At 45.9% G+C, this 25,194-nt stretch overlaps 1 protein-coding gene across 1 annotated transcript in view; it reads left to right on the top strand.

Moving 5' to 3' along the window:
- ADGRV1 (adhesion G protein-coupled receptor V1) overlaps positions 1-25,194 on the top strand; it is a 629,361-nt gene that overhangs the window by 598,573 nt on the left and 5,594 nt on the right. The window contains exons 89-90 of the mRNA XM_068247792.1: positions 3,669-3,860; positions 14,658-14,811. Coding sequence (XP_068103893.1) covers positions 3,669-3,860; positions 14,658-14,811 — 346 coding nt within the window. The remainder of the gene's footprint in view (positions 1-3,668; positions 3,861-14,657; positions 14,812-25,194) is intronic.

Below are 25,194 nucleotides of genomic sequence, written 5' to 3'. Positions count from 1 at the left end.
TTTAGGGGTGACAAACAGCAATATGACGATACAGGAATACAAGAAAACCAGATCACAAAGCACAGTATGAGTACAAGGTAATGCTTAGTCCGTCACTGGAGGGGAGCATGGAGATAAGGCAAGTTAGGTTCACTCAAATGCATAGCATGGGTGCACAGTAATGGAGGTGCATGATCAGGTAGGACACAAAAGGAGGAGGACCCTGCCCAAAGGCTTACAATCTAGAGGGAGAGGTAGGGACACGAGAGGTAGGGGACCAGAGTTCAGCTGTGGGTTTAGAGCAATTGTGAGGGGTGGTAGGCCAGAGTGAAAAGGTGAGTTTTGAGGGCCTTCTTGAAGGTGTTGAAGGAGGGGGCTGCCCTAATGGGTGAAGGTAGGGAGTTCCATAGTGTTGGAGCGGCTCTTGAGAAGTCTTGGAGGAGTGCATGGGACTGGGTGATGCGGGGGGCGGTCAGGCGAAGTTCATTGGAGGAGCGGAGTGAGCTGCTTGGTGTGTATCTCTGAGTAAGATCAGAAATGTAGGTTGGACAGGTTTTGTGTACGGATTTGTAGGTCAGACACCATGTGTGTGTGTGAGATGCTGAATTAGTGTGTGTGAGATGCTGAATTAGTGTGCATGAGATGCTGAATTAGTGTGTGACATGCTGAATTAGTGTGTGTGTGAGATGCTGAATTAGTGTGCGTGAGAGATGCTGAATTAGTGTGTGTGAGATGCTGAATTAGTGTGCGTGAGATGCTGAGTTAGTGTGTGACATGCTGAATTAGTGTGCGTGAGAGATGCTGAATTAGTGTGCATGAGAGATGCTGAATTAGTGTGTGTGAGATGCTGAATTAGTGTGTAAGATGCTGAATTAGTGTGTGTGAGATGCTGAATTAGTGAGCGTGAGAGATGCTGAATTAGTTTGTGTGAGATGCTGAATTAGTTTGCGTGAGAGATGCTGAATTAGTGTGTGTGAGATGCTGAATTAGTGTGTGTGAGATGCTGAATTAGTGTGCGTGAGATGCTGAATTAGTGTGTGACATGCTGAATTAGTGTGTGTGTGAGATGCTGAATTAGTGTGTGTGTGAGATGCTGAATTAGTGTGGGTGAGAGATGCTGAATTAGTGTGTGTGAGATGCTGAATTAGTGTGCGTGAGATGCTGAATTAGTGTGTGACATGCTGAATTAGTGTGTGTGAGATGCTGAATTAGTGTGTGTGAGATGCTGAATTAGTGTGCGTGAGAGATGCTGAGTTAGTGTGTGTGAGATGCGTGTGAGATGCTGAATTAGTGTGTGAGATGCTGAATTAGTGTGTGTGAGATGCTGAATTAGTGTGCGTGAGAGATGCTGAGTTAGTGTGTGTGAGATGCGTGTGAGATGCTGAATTAGTGTGTGTGAGATGCTGAGTTAGTGTGTGAGAGATGCTGAATTAGTGTGTGTGAGATGCTGAATTAGGCCTGGTGCACACCAAAAACCGCTAGCAGATCCGCAAAATGCTAGCAGATTTTGAAATGCTTTTTCTTTTTTTTATGTAACGTTTCAGGTAGCATTTTGCGGTTTTGTGAAGCGTTTTTGGTGTAGTAGATTTCATGTATTGTTACAGTAAAGCTGTTACTGAACAGCTACTGTAACAAAAACCGCCTGGCAAACCGCTCTGAAGTGCCGTTTTTCAGAGCAGTTTGCGTTTTTCCTGTACTTAACATTGAGGCAGAAACGCATCCGCAATCCAAAATCTGCAGCAGCTCGGGAGTATGCGTTTCTGCAAAACGTCTCCCGCTCTGGTGTGCACCAGCCCATTGAAATACATTACCCTAGCGGATCCGCACCCGCAAGCGGATCGCAAACCGCAGCAGAACCGCTCTGGTGTGCACTAGGCCTTAGTGTGTGTGTGAGATGCTGAATTAGTGTGTGTGAGATTGTAGTCACATTCATGCCCTCACAGCTTCTACTTACTATTGTTGAATTGAGGCCGCTCTGTATTATGATCCATCGGTAAAGGACTAGGTAGACTGCCTCTTTAAAGAGAAATGATAAATACTTGCGTGTGAATGCATTCTTGCTAAAAGCTGCACAAATCTATCTTGCGCTTTATACAGCACACGGCAGAAAAACAGCCCCTGGCTTGAATTATTAAAGTAAAGCTTGCTGTTGTGGCCTGGTAAATAATGCCTGACAAAGCTTGCTGCAACCAGTATGTCTGGGCTGAAGGCTCCCTCTGCTTGCATTGTTGTATTCACAGACCAGTTATTATTAACACATCTTGTACTTTGCCTACAAGGAAAGAACATGCTTTCCCCTAACTTTGTATGTTTTATTTGAAGAAAAATCACAGAGATAACATATCTAAATATAGCCTTGTTTTGTACTCAAAATGTTACCCTTTGCTTATGTCCTAAGGAAGAATTCAATTACACTCTGGAAAGTACCTGTAAATATTCACCCTCTCCACAGCTTCATAGTGAGATAAATACAGTAACTTCCAGGGACTCCTGCAGAGATGGCCTCTGATGGGGTTACTGGCTGTTGTGTAGTGCTGTCTCTAAGTATTCACAGTGACAGTATTGGTTTGATGAGAAAAAGTACCCTGATAATCATAGCTCCCAACTGTCCCTCTTCTGGAGGGACTGTCCATCTTTGGGAACCAAATGCCTCTGTCCCTTTTTCTTCTTTATTTGACCCTCTCTCAGGACTGATGTGCAAATCTGTGTTAATATATGTATGTTTCTACTGAAAATGCGTTTAAAGGGAGCCTTAACTAAGTACAAAAAAAAAGTTTCACTTACCTGGGGCTTCCTCCAGCCCCCTGCAGACGTCCGGTGCCCACGCAATCACTCACCAATCATCCGGTCCCCAGCTGTGGCTCTGTTTCCTTTTCAGCGACTCATTTGTGCGTACATAGTACACGCACTGCGCAGGCAAGGGCGCATGTGGCCATAGCCGTGCAGGTGCACTGCTAAAAACGAAACTGAGCCACAGCGGGGGACCAGATGATTAGTGAGTGACAGTGCGGGCACAGCCGATTTAATTGGCTGCTGACCCTGACATCAGTGTGAGCCAATGGGATTTGCTCATAATGATCACGGCTTCAGGAGCCCATGAAACCGGCTTCTGACCACCTCACAGAGCTCTGCCGTCATAGAGATGGCAGAGTGAGGGTCCTGCGGCGAGGGAGAGATCGGCGGGAGCTGCAGGTCGGTGCGGCGCAGTCATTGAAATCTATGCCCTGGCAGGAATAAGCAGTCACAAACAGGGCATAGATTTCAGTTACCGTGGTCTGGAAGCGGTTAATTAGTGATGGTCATGTCTAGGATATTTCATGGAGAAGCATGTGATTTGATCAGCTGATAGACTTGCAAAGCTCTGATTTGCTGTGATCACATCCTGCTTTAGCACATGATCATGACTAGCAAATCAGACACCTGCATATAACCTGACCAAACTGGTCACATGCTTCTCCATGAGTTCTCCTAGACATGACCATCACTACTCTTAATATAATTTTGTCTTCTTAAAACAGAAGGTTTTTAAGAAGACACAATTATATTTAGCGTTGCTTTTTAGTAGAAAGGGCTTTTTGGTCTCTCTTAGTGCTTTATACTTTGCCAGTTGTTCTGGGTCACCATTTGCTTTCTGGGTATTATGTAATTCTGTTTAATGACCTTAATATTTTATTTTCTTTCTATCACAGGGACTCTATGCCTTTGTGGTTTACTTTATCATGCATAATCAGCTGTGCTGCCCTGTTAAAGCCAGTTACAGCATAGAGACGGATGGACTCAGAAGCCCAACCTCTGCTTTCTTCACACCCAGTAGTGGGATGCCGCCGGCTGGAACCGAGATCAGCAAATCCACCCAGAACCTGATCAGTGCTATGGAGGAGGTATGAATCACCATCGCTCTAGTACAGCTCTGCTGAGCAGACTATAGAGGAACAAACCCCAAACCTCTCTCTTGTATTCATGTCCATGCTCCTCCGTGCATCAGCCTAGCTTCTGGCTGTCTGGATGCAGCCTCTAGCTTTCCCATTGGGAACAACAGTAAGATGTTGATGAGCAGTTTGCCTCCTGCTCAGCATTACCTTCATTGGGGAAAGGTAATGGGGAAAAGGTATTACCAGAAATTGGCTTTAAAGAGGAGCTGTTAGATATAGGGTCTCAGAGAAAAAAAACACATATATCAGTAGCTAAATATTGGCTGTACTTACATTACATATGCATTTCACTGTCCACGTTTGGATTTCACATAATTTTTATATAGTATTTGCAGAGAATGATGCTCCTGACAGCTCATGGCAGGTTCCATGTTTGTCTGTCTTGTATGAAGCCAATTGTGATGTAATATCCTCCCTTACCTTGCTTCCTGATGATTCGACTCACAAAAAAGATCAGGATCAAAGATCCTAATGGTTCATGATCGACAACACTACTGTGCAGTGAATATTAATTAGCCATGTGGCTAGGAACAATAGCGGACTCATGCAGTATACTCTAACGGTACATGTGCCCTGTGAACAGCACATTGATTTTTCATTGCTGTGAGCTGGGCTGCAAGTTACAAGCTGCTGTAACATGAGCCTGTAACTTCTCACTGTGAAAGCAGCCTTAGGGCGGGATAGGGAAATGAAGGGGAGGACCAAGGGAGTGCAGTGGGGAGCAGAAGCAGTCCCAGAATGCTTTGCAGTATCTGTTATGCGTCCTGCCGGCCTCCTTAGGAGCTTGGGAATAAAGAGCCTTGCTGTTCAGCAAAAATCAAAGTAAGAGAGATTTTTAACTTCAGTATTGCCTTTTTGGCTTCCTTTTAAACTGTTTAACACAGGAGAATAGAAGTTTAAATTAGCTTTTGCAGCCTGACAGTTACTCTTTAAGCTTTAAACAGTAATGCAGGCAGAATTGTTGTGAAATCTGCAGTAAATTCTCCATGTAGTTGAATTCTTTGAACTGAAAGGTGTTATCTTAATATGCCATTAACCACCCCTATGTCCCAGCAGCTGAGTGCTCAGCATGGTGGTGTAGTAACAGGGCTGGTGCTTCCATAGGGGCAAAGCCAACAATTGCCCCAAAGCCTGTAAATCCCCCCCCCCCCCCGAGTTGTTTCCTCCCAACTCCCCAAGGTCTCTGCAATGTCTTCAGCAGAGTATTATTATTATTATTATTATTTATTAGATTTATATAGCGCCAACATATTACGCAGCGCTGTACAATAAATAGGCTTACAGACAATGATAACAGGGTTGCCAGAACAATACAGGTAACAGACCATAGATACAACAATACAGGTAATAGCAATAAGATACACAACACAATGCAGATAATAGTACAATGCCAGATCATAAACTGGAATGGTAGTGGTAGAAAATTACCAGTTCCAAATTCTGGGTAAAGTGCACACAGTCAAGTATGATACACAAGGGAAGAGGGCCCTGCCAAAGGCTTACAATCTAGAGGGAAGGGCTGGTGACACAAAAGGAGGGGGTGCATCAAGAAGTTATTGGCAGAAAGGATTAGGGTAGTGTTGAGTTGATGTAGGCCTCCTTGAAGAAGTGAGTTTTGAGTGCTTTTTTGAAGGTGTTGAAGGTGGGAGCGAGCCTGATGGGCAGCGGGAGAGAGTTCCACAGGATAGGGGCAGCTCTAGTGAAGTCCTGCAGTCTGGCATGGGAGTGCGAGATGCGTGGGGTGGTTAAGAGGAGGTCGTTGGAGGAGCGAAGTGGGCGGCCAGGTGTATATCTGCTGACCAGGTCAGAGATGTAGGTTGGGCAGAACTTGTGTAAGGATTTGTATGCCAAACATAGGATCTTGAAGCTGATTCTGAAGTGAATTGGAAGCCAATGAAGGGATTTGCGTAGGGGAGTTGTGGAGACAGAGCGGTGGGAGGAGTAGATGAGTCTGGCTGCTGCGTTCATGATGGATTTTAAGGGGGCGATGCGGTTTTGAGGAAGGCCTGACAAGAGGGAGTTGCAGTAGTCCAGGCGGGAGATGATGAGGGCATGGACAAGGAGTTTGGTAGTGTCTGGGGTCAGGAAAGGCCGGATCTTGGAGATGTTGCGTAAGTGGAAATAGCAGGCTCTAGCTACGGTTTGGATGTGGGAGGTGAAGGAGAGGGCCGAGTCTAGGGTGACACCCAGGCAGCGGGCTTGTGTGGTTGGATGAATGATTGTGCCATTGACAGTGACATAGAGGTCAGTGGGGGGTGAAGCAGCACGGGGCGGGAAGATTAGGAGCTCAGTCTTATCCAGGTTTAATTTTAGGAACCTGGCAGACATCCACGATGAAATAGCTGAGAGACCAGAGGATACCTTCTCCATGGTGGTGGTGGAGAGGTCAGTGGTATGGAGGTAAATCTGGGTGTCATCTGCATATAGGTGATAGTTGAAACCCAGAGAGGAGATGAGTTTTCCGATGGAGGCGGTGTAAATGGAGAACAGCAGGGGACCAAGAACAGAGCCTTGGGGGACCCCAACTGAAAGTGGGAAGGAGGTTGAGGAGGAACCATTGAAGGAGGTCTTGAAGGAGCGATTTGAGAGGTAGGAGGAAAACCATGCTAGGGCACGGTCTTGGATACCCACAGATTGCAGTGACTGGAGTAGCAGGGAGTGATCAACAGTGTCGAATGCTGATGAGAGGTCTAGGAGGAGAAGGATAGTGTATTTTCCTTCGGCCTTGGCAAGCGTGAGGTCATTGACGACCTTGGTGAGGGCAGTCTCGGTGGAGTGGCCTGGCCGAAATCCTGATTGTAGGGGATCAAATAGGGAGTTGGAGTCAAGGTAATGGGTCATGCGTTGGTGGACTAAACGCTCTAGGAGTTTAGATGCCAAAGGGAGTAAGGAGATAGGACGGTAGCTGGATGGAAGTGAGGGGTCTAGTGAGGGTTTTTTAAGTAGGGGAAGTACAGTGGCCTGTTTGAAGTCAGAGGGGAAGGTACCCGTGGAGAGGGAGAGGTTAAACAGAGTGGTGAGGACAGGAGCCAGAACAGGGAAGTGAGGACGGAGGCATTTGGATGGCACAGGGTCTAGGGGGCTGGAGGTGGCAGGAGAAGTGGCTAGGAGACGGCTGACTTGGTCCTCTGTGATAGGAGTAAAGGCAGTGAGTGGAGGGTGGGGAATAGGTATTGGTGGGGGAGGAAGAGGTGGTGGAGTGGAGGCATGAGATTTCCCGTCGGATGCTGGCTATTTTGTCGGTAAAGTTGGTGGACAGATCAGTGGCTGAGAGGGCGGAGGTCGGGGGAGGAGTGGTGGGGTTAAGGAGGGAGTTGAAGGTGGCAAAGAGGCGCCGAGGGTTGGAGGCTTGGGATCCGATCAAGGCAGCAAAGTATTTTTGTTTAGCATCAGTTAATGCGGTATAGAACAGCTGCAGGTTGGCCTTGTACGCCAAGAAGTCGGAGTTGCTGCGGGATTTCCTCCATTTGCGTTCGTAGGTGCGTGTCTGTTTTTGGAGGTTGCGAGTGTGACCCAGCGGGCTCTTCTATTATTCCGTGGCTCCGTACACTTACCTGTGTCAACCTCACAAGGGTGCCTCTGCTCCATGACCAGAGGCACTGCTGGGAGGATGAAGCCAGTGAGTGCATAGAGCTACGGACTGACAGAGGAGTGTGCCCACCAGCACAGGCAAGACGTTACTCTGCCGAAGACGTTGCAGAGGCCCCATGGAGCACAGTTAAGTTGGGGGGGGGTGATCTGGGAGGAGGCAGAAGCCAGCTCAGGGGCCCTGGTGGTCGGGTGTCTGTCAGAGGGCTCCCAGGCTAATTTTAGCCAGGGGGCATCATTGTTACTGGAACCCCGACCCTGTGTAGTAAATCACACTTGTGGCGCGGGGTCCCAGGTTCGAATCCTAGCCATGGCACTTATCTGCACAGACATGACTAGACTTTATTCCCCAAAATGGATGTTTCTATATGCTCTGTTACGTGATTTATGTTTCAATAAAGCACTTTTAGAAATGAAAAAGCCACATATATATGGTAACTAACACATTTTAATTGACTGTATATTGTGTTAAGGAATGTGTGAGGCTGGGTGTATACAGGAATCCTGACATGAACACACACTAGTCTTTAGAATAGACCGGTTTGTTTTTAGTAAATCTCCATTGTGTTTATTGTCAGCACAGCGAAGGGATAGTTATTTCTGAATCTAATGTGGATTTTAGGGAAAAATAGCTGACAAGCCATAAGGGGCCCATACACTCAGCCGATTTTCTGGCCGACCGATCGATCCTGATCGATCGATCGCAAATCGGTTGGCCAATCGACCGATCGATGGCCGATTTCGATCGATTTCGATGGATTTCCATCGAACTGGCAGGGTGGAAAATTTAGGTCGATCTGATGAGATTGCTTATCAGTTTGCATTGGCCTTAATGGAAATCTGATGGCAAAAAAATGCCATCAGATCGAATTTCAATAGATTTCAAACTGAAATCTATTGGAATTCTATCCTGGTAAAAAATGTTCTAAAAACGCATCAGATAGATCATCAGATGCATTTCTTATCTATCTGCTGCCAATCTGACGAGTGTATGGGCACCTATATTCAGCTTGTAGGAGGAATTCTGCATACAGTGCACATTGTCATAGTCCTATGCATATACAGTACATACAGCATGTTATTTCTGTAAAGCACAACAGAATCCTGCATCTTCCGTATCACATTACAGCAGCATTGAGTGCACTTTCACACATCAGAACTGTTATGCATCCGGGCACCTCAGGCAAAACTGCACATTTATTTTAGTCATGATTGTCTAGTGCTCTGCTTGGGCTCTCAATGTTCCTATTAGTTCAGACTGACAGATAATGATGGCGCTTTGAGTACGCCAGGAGTAAAGCGTGATATAAATGTTCTGTGTCTCTGTGTGTAATAAAATCTTTACACAAAGAAGAAACCTTGGCTTCCTTAGATTTTCCCCTGATCCCTGCCCTTGTTTTCCTGAAGGGATTAATAAGGTGCAAGCCAGGGATGGTTCGAGGTAATATGGGGCCCTGAGCAAAAATTAATGTGGGATGCCCTTACTTTGTCATACTGTACTGACAGTGACCTTTATAGTCCCTGGGACCTCTATAGTCCCCTACTTGTGGGCCCCTAAAGAGTGTGGGGACCCTTACATTGTTATACTGTACTAACAGTAACTCCTACAGTCCCTGACTTGTGGAGCCCCTAAGGAGTGCCCTGCAGATCCTATAGAAGCAACAGCCTTGGCGCAAGCATATATAAAGGAGTGACATGGATGTTCCCATGTATACGATAGAAGTCTAACCTGCTTTCCTTTCCTTTTACTTCCCTTAACATTTCCCTGTATTTAAAGAGTATCTGCTGTGGCACAAATATGTGCACAGATGTTTTTTCATGGTTTCATAAAGGAAAGAGTATGTAGGGACAGATGCTGAACCGATCCCCACTTCCCCATTCATTTTTGGCCCATTATTCCCAGGCATGAGTAGGTAATAGAAAAGGAATTGGAGCGTTATCTGGCTGTGTGGAAATTATTTCTCCACATTAACCTGTATTTCACTACATACAGTAAATCACTGACACAGAATTCATAAGTAGAGATGGCCCAAACGGTTCGCTGGCGAACGGTTCCCGGCGAACTTCCGTGGTTCGCGATCGCGGCAAACCGGGAACTTTTTTTGGTTCGCCCCCATAGTGCATCATGAGGGTCAACTTTGACCCTCTACATCACAGTCAGCAGGCACATTGTAGCCAATTAGGCTACACTCCCTCCTGGAGCCCCCCCCCCCCCCCCCTCCTTATAAAAGGTAGGCAGCGTCAGGCAGTGGACTCACTTGTGTGCCTGCAGTAATTAGTGAAGGGATAGCTGCTGCAGACTCTCATAGCGAAAGCTTAGTTAGGCTCTTGTAGGCTTGTTAGCTTGCTCCTGGCTGATGGTTATTGCTAAAAAAGCACCCCTCAACAGCTCTTTTGAGAGATAATCTTGTTCTTGTGATCTATTTTTTTTTGTGTATGTGTGTGGCCCACTTGCATTATATACAGCCCTGTCAGTCAGTGTCACTGTGCCTATTCTGTGTGTGACAGGTGCACATGTAATACCCATCACTGCATATACCTACTACCTGTTGTTCACTTCAGTGCACCCACTTACCTACGTGAACGCACGCAGTGTGACTGTGCCTATCTGGTACCTGTCTGTGTGTGACAGGTGCACATGTATTACCCATCACTGCATATACCTACTACCTGTTGTTCACTTCAGTGCACCCACCTACCTACGTGAGCGCACGCAGTGTGATATACCACTCCGTGCATACCTGTTAACTGCACCTGTGTGACTGACTGCACATTGTATTAGTCAAGTCAGTGCATACCTTTCACTTCATCCCTCCCAATATGGACAAAACAAAAGGCAGAGGCAGGCCACCTGGCAGGTCTGTTCGCGGTGGCGCTGTTGTGATTTTGTGCGGCCCTTCCGCACGGAAGCGTGACATATCTTCCTCCTCCTGCTCTGATTCTGGCACCCCACTTAACACTCAGTCGGCCGCCACCACCAAAGTGCCATCACCCCAGGGCTCAGCGGTGTTGACATTTTTTTGTGTGTCTGCCTCAGATGAGAGCAATGCCATCTGTATTCTCTGCCACCGAAAATTGACCCGTGGAAAGACCAAGACCCGCGTAGGGACAACTACCTTACGAAGGCACATGATTACAAAGCACAAACTGCAATGGGATGACCACCTGAGGGAAAGCAGCACACAAAAGCAAATCCACACCCTGCAGTGGAAGATATGCAATTATTTCTCAAAAAAGAAAATACGCAAACTGTACCGTGATGTTAAAAGGCAAGTGGTTTCATCTCTGGCACACAGCGTTGGGTCAAGGGACCATCTGACCAAGTGGTCTGCAAAGCACGGTCAGACCTGCCTGAAGACCCACACACAGCATCTCTGCCTGCACGCAGTGTGACTGCCTGCCCCAAGACTAAGTCGCTCCCCACACAGCATCTCTGTCTGCAGGCTGCTTGACTGCCTTCTCCGCCACCACCAACAGGGTCCAGGACTCCAGGCAGATTCCTGAATTTTTAAAGAGAACCCGAGGTGGGGATCGTACAAAGAAATCTATACACAGAGGCTGGGTCTCGCTATAGTGCCCAGCCTCTGTTGCTAGTTGAATCCCCCTGAAGTGCCCCCTGCGCTCCGCTCTCCCCCATAAATTAGGGCCGCACTGTTTCCCTTACTAATGTCACTCACGCCGCTCCCCCCGCCACCTGCAGAGCGCCGGTCCCCACCCGCGTCCCTTCCCTCCAATCAGTGGTGAGGGAAGGGACGTGGGCGGGGACCGGCGCTCTGCAGGAGGCGTGGGAGCACCGTGAGTGACACTAGTGAGGTAAATACAGCCCGCTGCGACACGCGGCTGTAATTTATGGGGGAGAGCGGAGCGCAGGGGGGACTTAGCGGGGATTCACCTAGCAACAGAGGCTGGGCACTATAGCCAGACCCAGCCTCTGTGTATAGATTTCTTTGTACGATCCCCACCTTGGGTTCTCTTTAAGGCCGCTGCTAGCAGCGGCCGCTATAATAATTTTTCTGGTGCATGTACATGCCTGCCTAATTTTTCTGGCTGCACTGCAGGCGGCTGCAACAACAAAACAAAAGGCATGTACATGTGCCAATTCCCCTTCATGATCATTACCTTGCCGCGGTGAAGGGGCTTGCGTATCACAATGAAGCAATGACCGCCGGCTATATGAAGTGTCTCGGGGGAGGGGGGGGGGGGCACACCCAAGATAATAAGGTAGTTTCTTCATTGTGGACAGACCAAATTTGATTAGCTGGACAGTCACTGTGCTGTCATTCAGCTACCTCAGCCCGGCGACCATATGGGCTGGAAAACCACCACGGCCTGCACTCTGACCATGGTGTGCACCAGTCCAGCAAGGCCGTCACTACACAAACAGCTGTTTGCAGTGCGTTACACAGTGAGTTTGGTGTGTCAGTGTGAAGCAGTACTCTAATTACACTCCCTGATTGATGTATACACATGCAAGATGTTTTAAAGCACTTTAGGCCTGAAATTTAGCATTCAATGTGATTTCGGCCCTTAAAACGCTGATTTTCTGGTTCGCGAAACGAAAATCGGAGGTTCGCACCATCTCTATTCACAAGTAGGTAGTAAATCCGTAGAACAATTTTGACAACCAAGGAACTTGCAAGGTAAAGTGAACCTTTAGACTCTGGGGACTTCAGGAAACTGGTTACAGCATCATCACAGTGACTATTAACTCCTGCAGTGCCCTCTGATTGTGGCACTGTGTTACAGACCGCCTCTCACCCTTCATCTCACTATTCTCTATGTGGGAGGAGGGTCCATGCCCACCTCCTCTGTCCCACAGAGCATCGTGCACTGGGCTGCGAGATTATGGTACCTCCTGCAGTGCCTTCTGATTGTGGCACTGTGTTACAGACCGCCTCTCACCCTTCATCTCACTATTCTCTATGTGGGAGGAGGGTCCATGTCCACCTCCTCTGTCCCACAGAGCATCGTGCACTGGGCTGCGAGATTATGGTACCTCCTGCAGTGCCTTCTGATTGTGGTACTGTGTTACAGACTGCCATTCACCCTCCATCTCACTGTTTGAGGGTTCATGGCCTCCTCCCCTGTCCCACAGAGTATTGTGTGCTGGGGTACGAGATAACGGTACCTCCTGCCACCCTTTCTGAAAGGAATTGTGCTACAGACTGCCTCTCACCCTCCATCTCCCTATTCTCTCTATGGGATGGGGGTTCATGGCCACGCCTCCTCTCTCTCACAGAATACTGTGCACTGGGGTACTAGATATTGTGGGATGTCTGTCAAAACAGCAACTGCAGGTAGCAGAAAATGTGAAAGCATGTGAAAAGAAAAAACATAAATACATACTGTATTTTTTGGACTATAAGACTCAATTTTTCTACCCTAAAAGTGGGGGAACAAAAATCACTGCATCTTATAGTCCAAATGCAGGGAGTTCCTGACTTGTGAACGCCTGCCAATACAAACCTTCATCCCGCCTCAGTGTCAGGGACTCCCTGTACTGTGCCCATGCAGAGGAGGACACATGGGGACAAACGGAGGACACAGGGGGACACAAAGGGGCATAGAGGAGGACACAAGGAGGACAGAGGCGGACACAGGAGGATACAAGAGGTACAATGGGGCATGAGGTACAAAGGGGGCATAACCCACAAGATGCCCCTTCACCATAGATGCACCAGGCTTAGTATATGTTTTTTTCCCGATTTTTGTCCTCTAAACCTAGGTGCATCTTATGGTCAGGAGCATCTTATAGTTTGAAAAATATGTCATTACATCATGTCAGTGGCCCATATGCAATTAACATTTTCTCCTTCATTTTTCTCCTATTTTAACAACTTATTAATAAATTTGCTTTTCAGACCACCAGCAAGCAAGAAAATACTAAGAATAATTTTGATAGTACCTTTTCTATCAGAAAAGGTACATTTCAAACAGAAAAGGTATCAGAAAAGGCACATTTTCAACTACTAATTGGTACTTTTTTAATTGTAAAGTCCTGAAAATTTACTTAAAAGAGAAGATGAAAAATGTTCTCCTAGGAGGAAACTCTGGAGAAAAAGATAATTGCATAGGGGCCCGGGTGTTGATATACAAATATAGACATGTACAGTATACAAATATATAAACAGGTGACTATGATACAGGTTGCATAAAAAAAAGCCAATTCTATTTGGACTCATTTGTTACACGGGATGGGGTGGTGGGGTTTTGATTCATTACAGAAAAATGAGTCAGAATAAAATAAATGGAAATGTCTAATGTTTCATGCCCAGAATACTGCTTTGCTGAGGAACAATTCATACCGTTGTGCTCTTAAAGTGACTATAATACTCAGCACCCCAGCCATTTTCTGAGACTGAATATACAGTGATTGCTGTTGTGTAAGTACACACTGTTACTGCTTGTTCCTCACATATTTCTGCCGGTTGTACCATATTACTGCCATTGCAGGCCTATACCAATGGTTTAGCTCTAGAGTTGTCTTTCTTAATCTTCTCACCCTGGAGGAACCCTTTGGATATAAATGTTATTTGTCTTGTCTTCAAATATTTTTGGGATTTTAGGGAACTGCTGTATTAGGGGAGGGATTTGGGAATGTATTTTGCAGGAGGCACGCTTTGAAAGAAGGTGTGGCAAAAAACTTGTTAAGCCCCCACCTCTTGTCCATGTTCTTTCTCTGTAGTGCTCACAGTAACCTGTGGTAGCGTTTCTTATTACATTTCCCACAATAATAGTACTCCGCTATAATAGGGCTCTTTATTATACTGCCTCAGCATCCTACTGTTTGTTTGTTTTTATTACTGTTCTCCTTTTCACCCAGATCTCCATTTTAGCCCTTCTTTTTGTAGAGGAGCCAAGCAGGTATTTTTTCTCCCCGCCAACTGAGGCCAGTCTTACCAGAGGGAGAAATGCCAGGGAACACTTGCAATGTCCTCAAAGTTGAGAAAGCCTCCCCTAGAGGATGGAAATGTTACTTTTAAGATTGTTGCCTACTAGGCACAAATCAAACAAGCAGAGGGAGACAATAGAAATGTAATTTCCTGCACAATATCCACTATTATTTAAGTACCGGTACTCATTCTACTGCAACACTGCAGGGTGTATGTTTTCTGTAGTGTAATGCTGATTTCTATCCTTATTTTTTCTATATTTCAGGTTTCCTCTGAGTGGGAGAGGGCTGGGAGTCAGGAGAAGCAGAGTCCTCAGAATGGAACAGCCTACACCCCGTCAGGAGGCTACAGTAATGGCTCACTTGTGGCTGATGAAGAACTGCAAGAATTTGACGACTTGATATTTGTATTAAAAGCTGGTATGTGGCTGTATTTCTACATAAGTAGATCCCATTTAAAACAAACTGATGGGGACTATCAATTTCCAGGATCATAAAGTTGTTGCATATTTCTCATGCATAGAAATGTTCACCTACTGTGTGTTAAAAAAAACAACTTATAATTAAGCTCTGATCAATAATCACACTTTTGGTACAGGTATTTTAACCTTAGTGTTTACAGCATAAGCTGTGCACTGTGCTTATACTAATAGAAAACAAGTTGGAGTCTATCTGCTTTAGTACTTAATAGGTTGCATGCAAGCTGTTACAGGAAACTAACATCCTCCTCCAGTGGTAGACAGGTCATGTGTATGCTCGGTGTGTATTCGACTCCACAAGTGGGGCTTGCACTCTTTTGCAGGTAGGCACTTGCCTGTTTTTAAGTAGCGCTGTTCATTTCCTTGCTATGTACTAATTTATTGCGTTTTTGGTCAGCTGCTCCCACTTAACAGCCATGCTTTTGGTGTATATGCAGAGCTTCTGTTTGGGTTCAAGGTGCGTTTGTAGTTTCTGGGGGGGCTCAGCGCACCTCTGATTGGAGGCCATTCGGAGGCGGCCTGGTGTTGCGCTGATCCACCTTTTGCGCAATTTTCAATTTTATTTGATTAGCCGCACCCAGGCTATGCATATACATAGGTTAGGATTTAGTTAGTGTTAGGCCCCTCCCATGGAGGATCGACTTCTTCGCAGTGGGAGGGACGAGTACTTAATAGGTTGCATGCAAGCTGTTACAGGAAACTAACATCTTCCTCCAGTGGTAGACAGGTCATGTGTATGCTCGGTGTGTATTCGACTCCACAAGTGGGGCTTGCACTCTTTTGCAGGTAGGCACTTGCCTGTTTTTAAGTAGCGCTGTTCATTTCCTTGCTATGTACTGCTTTAGTAATAGGTCTCAACATTTCCCAAACACTTCTACATGGTTAAATTGATATGGTACTACTCTGGATGGGCCCAGCATAGTGTAAACCAAGGCCAAGCCTAAGTATACATCCAAGCAGCACATATACTGTATACTTTCCATTATGTGCCAAAGGGGTGTGAATATATCGTGTAAACATATGCTACAATTCACCGAGCTTATCCCGTCTTTAATAACATTTCTATGCTGTTTTTATTGTTATCACCATGGTGCTATAGCATTTAATAATCACTAAGCAATTTACCTCAGGCAAACCTTAAAATAAGGATTCTGTCCTCAAGTTAAGGAGTAATTTCCCAAAGTTAAGCTTTCAATCCTTAAAATAATGACAGAATCCTAAAGTTAAAAAAAGGATATTAATGGACAGAGAGGAATGCAAGTGATATCCTATCCCTAGCTACTGCATGTGAGAATAACTACAGAGGTGATAGCTTAAAGGTGGCCATACACTTATAGATTTGCAGCAGATTCAACCATCAGATAGATTTCTGTAAGATGCCTGTCAAGTCGAATCTGAAAGGAATCTATCTGATGTGTGCCACACACTAGGAACAGGTTTCAGAATGAAATCTATTGGAAATCCATCTAAATGCATTATTGGACCATTAGATCCAATGCAACTCTATGGGCCATCGATCTGCTGCCAGAAGCAGATTGACCTAGATTTTCCATCCTGGAAAAGATCAAATTGATCGAAATTGGCCGCAAATCGATTAATCGATAGATTTGATAGAATCTATTTCTGATCACTACATGTTATTAAGGAAAGTTTCTTTAAAGGAGTACTGTAGGGGGTCAGGGGAAAATGAGTTGAACTTACCTGGGGCTTCTAATGGTCCCCCGCAGACATCCTGTGCCTGCACAGCCACTCACCAGTAGTCCGGCCCCGCCTCCAGTTCACTTCTGGAATTTCAGACTTTAAAGTCTGAAAACCACTGCGCCTGCGTTGCCGTGTCCTCACTCCCGCTGACATCACCAGGAGCGTACTGCACAGGCTCAGTATGGTCTGTGCCTGTGCAGTACGCTCCTGGTGACATCAGCAGGAGCGAGGACACACAAACGCAGGCACAGTGGTTTTCAGACTTTAAAGTCTGAAATACCAGAAGTGAACCAGAGGCGGGGCAGGAGTATCAGTGAGCATGGGCGTCCGCAGAAAATTTTCCGGGGCAGGGGAAAAAAGGGGGGGGGGGAGAAGCAGCGCTCCGCGCTGAAAATTGGGGGTACGTTGTGTTGGGGCTACGAAAAATGGGTGTGGTCATGGACCAGAATGTGACATGAACTTAGCAGTGGTGGCAAACCTTTTGGAGGTCGAGTGCCCAAACTGCAACCCAAAAGTCACTTATCTATCGCAAAGTGCCAACAGCAATTTAAACTACAAACGTTTTAACTCATACATGAACATTATGGAAAATCCAAGTTGAAAATAAACTGTGAAGATAAACAATTTCATCCATCCTACTCTTGAAAAATGTATTCATTTTTTTAGAACCTCACAGTTTCATTTTTTGTTTTAAAAAGCTGAAAAAGTAGATTTAATGCTATTGTCTCATATGATGATGATTCAGATTATTCCACAGTCTCGCAGTTAGCAATCATGTGACAGCCAACAAGACAAATTCAGCAATCATGAGGCCCCCCATCAAGACAAATTCAGCAATCATGAGGCCCCCAACATGACCATCTCAGCAATCATGAGGCCCCCAACAAGACATATTCAGCAATCATGAGGCCCCCAACAAGACAAATTCAGCAATCATGAGGCCCCCAACAAGACATATTCAGCAATCATGGGGCCCCAACAAGACATATTTAGCAATCATGAGGCCCCCAACAAGACAAATTCAGTAACCATGAGGCCCCCAACAAGAGACAAATTCAGCAGTCATGAGACACATAAATAGACAGCATTTCACATAAATAGGCAGAATGCCCCCTTAATATGGTAGACACCTCTCACCTGGCTTCTGAATTCTCCTCTACTGGCTGGTGTGCCTGGCTGGCCTGGCAATACTGTTTTTGGCTGGATTGGGGATGATGTGTGGGCCGAAAGGCCTGGCAGTGATGTTGTGGCCTGACTGGTGGTGATGCTGGGCTGGCCTGGCTGGCGGTGATGCTGGGCTGGCCTGGCTGGCGGTGATGCTGGGCTGGCCTGGCTGGCGGTGATGCTGGGCTGGCCTGGCTGGCAGTGATGCTGGGCTGGCCTGGCTGGCAGTGATGCTGGCTTGGCTGGTGATGATGCTGGGCTGGCTGGCCTGGATAGTTTAGGTAGCACCAGGTGCCCTCCAGTTTAGGTAGCGACAGGGCCCCCAGTTTAGGTAGTGACAGGGACCCCACAGTTCAGGTAGTGACAGGAGCCCCCCACCCCAGTTCAGGTAGTGACAGGAGCCCCCCAGTTCAGGTAGTGACAGGAGCCCACCAGTTCAGGTAGTGACAGGGACCCCCAGTTCAGGTAGTGACAGGAGCCGACCAGTTCAGGTAGTGACTCTGTAACCCATCCTGTCTAAACCCTACTATAACTCCCTCAAAGGATCTATGTGAGAAATTTGCTTGCTACGTTGCTGACAAAGTATCCTCTATTCGGTCTCCCATTCAGTCCACAGCACCTAAGACTTATTCAACTTCTGGAAATAGTTGCAAGAACAACCTAACACCCTGTACTGACTTCAAAAGTATTAGTGAGGAAGAGATCTCAGACATCCTCCGTCGCCTCCGCCAGACAACCTGCGACCTGGACCCTGGACCAACTAAACATATGCTGAAATGTCCTGACCTACTTGGTCCAGCATTTCACAAAATAGTAAATTGCTCTCTGCAAGCAATAGTGAGGAAAAGAAGGACTCATCAAGCCCCTTCTTAAAAAACCTTCCATGGATCCAGATGCAATGAGCAGCTACAGACCTGTCTCCAACCTCCCCTTCTTAGGTAAAGTTATTGAAAAGGCTGTATATCTGCAACTTGAAACCAGGCTGTCAGTAAACAACATCCTGGACCCTCTACAATCTGGCTTTAAAGCGGAATATAATCCTGCATTTCAACTTTGCTTTAAAACATTATTTACAGCATACTATATGCAACCAGCATTTTTTTTTTACTAGACCAGCATTGGAAGGGTTACACACAGAGCTTTAAAGTTCCTGGAGAGAAATGCAGACGCATCCGAAGTTTAGATAGATACATTTAAGAAAACACAATGTAACAAGTGTGGAATGTGACACACACTCTCTGACTGTGCAGGAGCTGGAGGCCAGTCAGAGAGTGTGTAACATTCACCACTTGTTACATTGTGTTTACTTAAATGTACAGTGGAGGAAATAATTATTTGACCCCCTCACTGATTTTGTAAGTTTGTCCAATGACAAAAAAATGAAAAGTCTCAGAACAGTATCATTTCAATGGTACAGTGGCAGATAGCACATCAAAAGGAAAATCGAAAAAATAACCTTAAATAAAAGATAGCAACTGATTTGCATTTCATTGAGTAAAATAAGTTTTTGAACCCCTACCAACCATTAAGAGTTCTGGCTCCCACAGAGTGGTTAGACACTTCTACTCAATTAGTCACCCTCATTAAGGACACCTGTCTTAACTAGTCACCTGTATAAAAGACACCTGTCCACAGAATCAATCAATCAAGCAGACTCCAAACTCTCCAACATGGGAAAGACCAAAGAGCTGTCCAAGGATGTCAGAGACAAAATTGTAGACCTGCACAATGATGGAATGGGCTACAAAACCATTAGCAAGAAGCTGGGAGAGAAGGTGACAACTGTTGGTGCGATTGTTTGAAAATGGAAGGAGCACAAAATGACCATCAATCGACCTCGCTCTGGGGCTCCACGCAAGATCTCACCTCGTGGAGTGTCAATGGTTCTGGGAAAGGTGAAAAAGCATCCTAGAACTACACGGGAGGAGTTAGTGAATGACCTCAAATTAGCAGGGACCACAGTCACCAAGAAAACTATTGGAAACACATTACACCGCAATGGATTAAAATCCTGCAGGGCTCGCAAGGTCCCCCTGCTCAAGAAGGCACATGTGCAGGCCCGTCTGAAGTTTGCCAATGAACACCTGAATGATTCTGTGAGTGACTGGGAGAAGGTGCTGTGGTCTGATGAGACGAAAATAGAGCTCTTTGGCATTAACTCAACTCGCTGTGTTTGGAGGAAGAAAAATGCTGCCTATGACCCCCAAAACACCGTCCCCACCGTCAAGCATGGGGGTGGAAACATTTTGCTTTGGGGGTGTTTTTCTGCTAAGGGCACAGGACATCGCATTAACGGGAAAATGGACGGAGCCATGTATCGTGAAATCCTGAACGACAACCTCCTTCCCTCTGCCAGGAAACTGAAAATGGGTCGTGGATGGGTGTTCCAGCACGACAGTGACCCAAAACATACAGCAAAGGCAACAAAGGAGTGGCTCAAGAAGAAGCACATTAAGGTCATGGAGTGGCCTAGTCAGTCTCCGGACCTTAATCCAATAGAAAACCTATGGAGGGAGCTCAAGCTCAGAGTTGCACAGAGACAGCCTCGAAACCTTAGGGATTTAGAGATGATCTGCAAGGAGGAGTGGACCAACATTCCTCCTAAAATGTGTGCAAACTTGGTCATCAATTACAAGAAACGTTTGACCTCTGTGCTTGCAAACAAGGGTTTTTCCACTAAGTATTAAGTCTTTTATTGTTAGAGGGTTCAAAAACTTATTTCACTCAATGAAATGCAAATCAGTTGCTATCTTTTATTTAAGGTTATTTTTTCGATTTTCCTTTTGATGTGCTATCTGCCACTGTTAAAATAAACCTACCATTGAAATGATAATGTTCTGAGACTTTTCATTTCTTTGTCATTGGACAAACTTACAAAATCAGTGAGGGGTCAAATAATTATTTCCTCCACTGTATCTATCTAAACTTCGGATGTGTCTGCATTTCTCTTCAAATAGCTCTGTGTGTAACTCTTCCAATGCTGGTCTAGTAAAAAAAAAATGCTGGTTGCATATAATATGCTGTAAATAATGTTTTAGAGCAAAGTTGAAATGCAGGGTTATATTCCGCTTTAAGAAACATCACAGCTGTGAAACAGCCCTCATCCAAGTCTGCAACGATCTGCTCATGGCAAGGGACAGAGGGGAATGGTCCATCCTAATCCTATTGGATCTCTCAGCGGCTTTTGATACAGTTGACTATGAAATCCTGCTTAACAGACTGCAGGAGTACTGTGGCATCAGTGGATCAGTCCTCCAGTGGTTCAGATCATTCCTGACTGACAGAACACAGAGAGTAGCCCTAGGACCTATCATGTCCAAACCTGCACCTCTACAATTCAGAGTGCCACAAGGATCAATCAATCCTATCCCCTCTGCTGTTTGCAATCTACATGTTGCCACTCGGTACACTTATCCAACGACATGGCCTGACGTACCACTGCTACGCTGATGACACACAGCTATACCTGTCCTTCAAACCTGGTGGAACAGACCCTACTCCAAAAATAAATTCTTGCTTAGTTGAGCTACAGGCATGGATGAATGATAACTGGTTGAAACTGAATACTGACAAAACGGAGGTCCTTTTTGTCCAAAGCCAGCGCTCGCCATCAAAACAGCTCTATCCTAAAGCAACACCAATCAGGATTGGGAATTCAGACATAAACAGCTCCAACCTTGTGCGCAGCCTTGGCGTACTAATCGATGGGGAATTGAGTTTCAGAAACCAAATTTCATCTGTAGTTAAATCTTCCTACTTTCATCTGAAGAACATTACAAAGATTAAACATCTGATTCCCCCAGAGGATCTTCCAACCCTAGTCCACGCCTTCATCACATCACGGCTGGACTACTGCAATGCCCTTTATGCTGGCCTCCCTAAAAAGGACCTGCGTTGCCTACAATTAGTGTAGAATGCTGCTGCCAGATTGCTAACAAACCAGCCTCGCCACTGTCACATTACACCGATCCTTCGCTCACTGCACTGGCTACCAGTAGAATGGAGAATACTCTTCAAGATTGGACTGCTGACATTTAAATCCCCGCACAATCTGGGCCCTGGATACATGAAGGACTTGCTGAAGCTGCACCAACCTCTCACAACCTCAGATCACCAAGTTCTATAAACTTGGTCACCCTTTTGTCATGCTGCCCCTACTCTTTGGAACTCCCTGCCACACCCAGTAAAGACAGCACCATCCCTGGAGCTATTCAAATCCAGACTGAAAAGCCACCTGTTTAGCCTGGCATTTCCGGACTAAATTTCTGAATAAAATTCTTCCTCTGTACCACGATGGTCTGAGCCATGCTTATGCGCTTTGAGTCCTACCGTAGAAAAGCGCTTTACAAATGTTATTTGTTGTTGTTGTTGTAGTGACAGAGACCCCCCCAGTTCAGGTAGTGACAGGGACCCCCCAGTTCAGCTAGTGACAGGGACCCCCCATTGCAGGTAGTGACAGGGACCACCCCCCCAGTTCAGCTAGTGACAGGAGCCCACCAGTTCAGGTAGTGACAGGGACCCCCCCCCAGTTCAGCTAGTGACAGGGACCCCCCAGTTCAGCTAGTGACAGGGACCCCCCAGTTCAGCTAGTGACAGGGACCCCCTCAGTTCAGCTAGTGACAGGGACCACCCCCCCAGTTCAGCTAGTGACAGGAGCCCACCAGTTCAGGTAGTGACAGGGACCCCCCCCCCCCAGTTCAGCTAGTGACAGGGACCCCCCAGTTCAGCTAGTGACAGGGACCCCCCCAGTTCAGCTAGTGACAGGGACCCCCTCAGTTCATCTAGTGACAGGGACCTCCCCCCCAGTTGTGACAGTGGCGGGGAAGGGGGGAAGCCTCCCCCCTTCCCTCACCTTGGGGCTCACCCTTCCTCAGTCCCCCCTCCATAATGCAGCGGCTGTCAGCGGGCGCAGCGCAGCAGAAGACTTCCTCTATTCCCTGCTCGAGAGGGAGATCTGTGCGTCGCTGGTCTGACGTCACTGACCAAACCAGACCAGCTGCGCACAGAACCTTCCTCGTGAGCAAGGAATAGAGGAAGTGTTCTGCTGCGCTGCGCCCGCCGCTGCATTATGGAGGTGGGGGGATGGGAGTGAGTAAGGGGGAGCCCCAAGGTGAGGGAAGGTGGGGGATGTCCCTTCTTCTCCACCGCTATGCCTGCTGCTCCCCCTTCACTGCGCTGAGTCGGGTAGGGGGTAACGAGGGGCGCCGTTACTGATTTGGCCCGGGGACAGCCGGGGGGGGGGCAGCGAGCGGCCAGGGGGAGGCAGCCGCCCCAATTTGCCATGCGCACAGACGCCCATGTCGGTGAGTGGCTGCGCGGGCCCCGGATGTCTGCGGGGGACCATTTGAAGCCCCAGGTAGTTCAACTCATTTTCCCCCGAACCCCCCTACAGTATTCCTTTAATTAACTAATACTAAAAATACTAAGTGATGTGTGGTGCCTTATTATCACTAGTATGATCTTAGTGAATTGTGGCGATAGTCTTTCGTTATACATCCTTCTGCACACTGCTATACATTTAGCTAGCATAGCTGCCTCTGCATAATAAGTAAAACTATTACTAATTTCCTTTTCTATAAGATTGGGGATACTTAGATGACATTTATTGCACTACTTGCTGACCGCCTGTGCCAGAGGGTTCCTTTAGTTTACTTTGTACAATATATTATGCATTAAGATTTTTACTTGCTAAAGGCTATGCTAGTAGTTACAACAAGGGAGAGAAGACAAGCATTGTTGTTGTTATTATTATTTATTTATAAAGCACTAACATATACAATACAATAGAAGAAAGGGAACCCTGCTCAGTAAAGCTCACATTTTGTTTAATATGGTTTATGAACTGTTAGGTGCAATTAAAATGCAGTTGAGAAACAAATAATTGTAATTGAGTAACACTGAGCCACAAGTGTTTTAGCATGCCCATCTGTGAATAAACACAAGCTGTACTTTTACAAGGCACAGATGAAATGTACCTCACACCTTTTCCGCGTACATCTTCAGGTGTTCTGCTATCCAGCCCCGTAGCTTGTGAGGTAACTTGTACTGTCATTATTAAGCTAAATGAGAATGTTCTGTGCTCAGTACATGACTCATCTTGTGTTCTAGAAGAAGCAGGTACAACAACCAGGTCATCAAATACTGAACTAGGGTCACAAAATGAGAATATAGGAATAATGGAACTCATGTGGCTGGCTGTGACTGATAACCAGGGATGATCAATAACATGCAAATAATTTCGAGTTTATGCAGGATTATGTAAATTCTGCATGCAAATTAATGCAGCTTGAAAATGGACTTGATTGGTCTATTTTCAAGATACATTAATTTGCATACAGAATTTACATAATCCTGCATATACTCGAAATTATTTGTGTCTCGTTGATCATCCCTACTGATAACCACATCAAAATGTAATACCACAAAATATGTATTTTGACTGTGCTTATATTAAATTGTATTTTTAATACTATTATTTATATACTGTATATTTAATATGTATACACTACATCTGAAAGACTTAAAGAGAACTCCGACCAAGAATTGAACTTTATCCCAATAAAAGTATTGCTGGTATAGCTGATACCCCCTTTTACATGAGAAATCTATTCCTTTTCACAAACGGATCATCAGGGGGCGCTGTATGACTGATATTGTGGTGAAACCACTCCTACAAGAAACTCTGAGGACCGTGGTACTCCTGGCAGTTTCCTGTCTGTGAACCCTGTTGCATTGTGGGAAATAGCTGTTTACTGCTGTTTCCAACTGGCAAAAAAGCATGCAGCAGCTACATCACCTGCCAACAGTAAAAATGTCACCATGTAATAAATGTCAGAATGTAAATCAGGGAGAGGAAAGATTTTACAATGGGCAAACGCTGACTAAATCATTTATACATAAGTATTGTAAAAAGGAAGCACTTTTTAATTACATTATTTTCACTGGAGTTCCTCTTTAAAGTGCCCAATAATGATACAATATTTTACTCAGATGCGATCATTTGATCAGTTTTACTGGATTATATGTAATTATCGATTGTTCCTATAAACGGGTTAATTAGGGCACTTTCCCTCTTCAGATAGGAATGAATGTAAAAGCCATTATTCCATTCAATAAAATCCTGTATTCCAATCAACCATAGAATTTTTTCATGACGACTCTCTCCACATACTGTGTGGTTTTTCTGTACAGTTTGATTGTAAAACTCTGATCTAATGATTGCATCTGAGAAAATGATTGGATACTGTAGGGGGGTCGGGGGAAAATGAGCTGAACTTACCCGGGGCTTCTAATGGTCCCCCGCAGACATCCTGTGTTGGCGCAGCCACTCACCGATGCTCCGGCCCCGCCTCCATTTCACTTCTGGAATTTCTGACTTTAAAGTCAGAAAACCACTGCGCCTGCATGCCCATGTCCTCGCTCCCGCTGATGTCACCAGGAGTGTACTGCGCAGACACAG

Source organism: Hyperolius riggenbachi, chromosome 1 (genome assembly GCF_040937935.1).
Source record: "Hyperolius riggenbachi isolate aHypRig1 chromosome 1, aHypRig1.pri, whole genome shotgun sequence".
Taxonomy (NCBI): domain Eukaryota; kingdom Metazoa; phylum Chordata; class Amphibia; order Anura; family Hyperoliidae; genus Hyperolius; species Hyperolius riggenbachi.
Note: the sequence above shows the minus strand (reverse complement) of the source record. Positions and strands in the feature narration are given on the sequence as shown.